Source organism: Elephantulus edwardii, unplaced genomic scaffold, assembly GCF_000299155.1.
Source record: "Elephantulus edwardii isolate Elephantulus edwardi_28Jun2011 unplaced genomic scaffold, EleEdw1.0 scaffold00158, whole genome shotgun sequence".
Classification (NCBI taxonomy): domain Eukaryota; kingdom Metazoa; phylum Chordata; class Mammalia; order Macroscelidea; family Macroscelididae; genus Elephantulus; species Elephantulus edwardii.
The window spans coordinates 394929-395542 of record NW_006399908.1 but is presented as its reverse complement, the minus strand read 5'-3'; the positions used below and the strand labels follow the sequence as shown (position 1 = coordinate 395542).

The 614-nt window shown below is 44.3% G+C and overlaps 1 protein-coding gene across 1 annotated transcript in view; it reads right to left on the bottom strand.

The window, feature by feature from the left end:
- Positions 1-494: 494 nt before the first annotated feature.
- The window catches only part of LOC102866789 (RING-box protein 2-like), a 6181-nt gene continuing 6061 nt past the window's right edge, over positions 495-614 (bottom strand). Inside the window, exon 2 of the mRNA XM_006895099.1 lies at positions 495-614. This exon is cut by the window's right edge and continues 30 nt beyond it. Within this exon, the coding sequence (XP_006895161.1) occupies positions 495-614 (120 nt within the window).

Here is a 614-nt window from a genome sequence, read left to right as displayed (position 1 = left end):
ATCAAAAGCTTCATGAATTATGTCTTCTCCCTTTAGCATATATATATAAACTCAGGAACCAATCACAAGCTGGGTTTCACACTATTTGTCATTGTTTCTGGCTCTGCCCTTTTGCTTCACTCACCAACCACAAGCACGTGGTATGTTCTTCTCTGAATGCAAGTGACTTCCACAGTTCTTGGCGATCAGTAGGTGAATGACAAGGGTCATTCATTTGTGTTCTCTCCTTTTACAGCACTTCTAAGCAGTGGTGTGAGGCAAAGCACAGAGGTAGGAAAGACCATCTTTAATAAATTATCTTCTAAATTTTAGAGTTTCTGAAAACAAAACTGACAAAATACTAAACCATGTCTTTGATGAGTGCCAAAGTCACACAGATCCACCTCCTCCTAGAAAAGAATGAATCCCCTGTTGTGCCGAAACCTCTGTAGGGTACTTGATTACAAGGCCCATAGGGCTCTGAACAACAGCCCTAAGAAGGCCTTCCTCCACACTCATTTGCCGATTCGTTGGACCACCCAGTCCTGCTGGCACAGCGGGCAGCGATTGTTCTGTTTCACCCACAGGGACATGCAGCAGTTGTGGAAGGAATGATTGCATTCTCCCCAGACCAC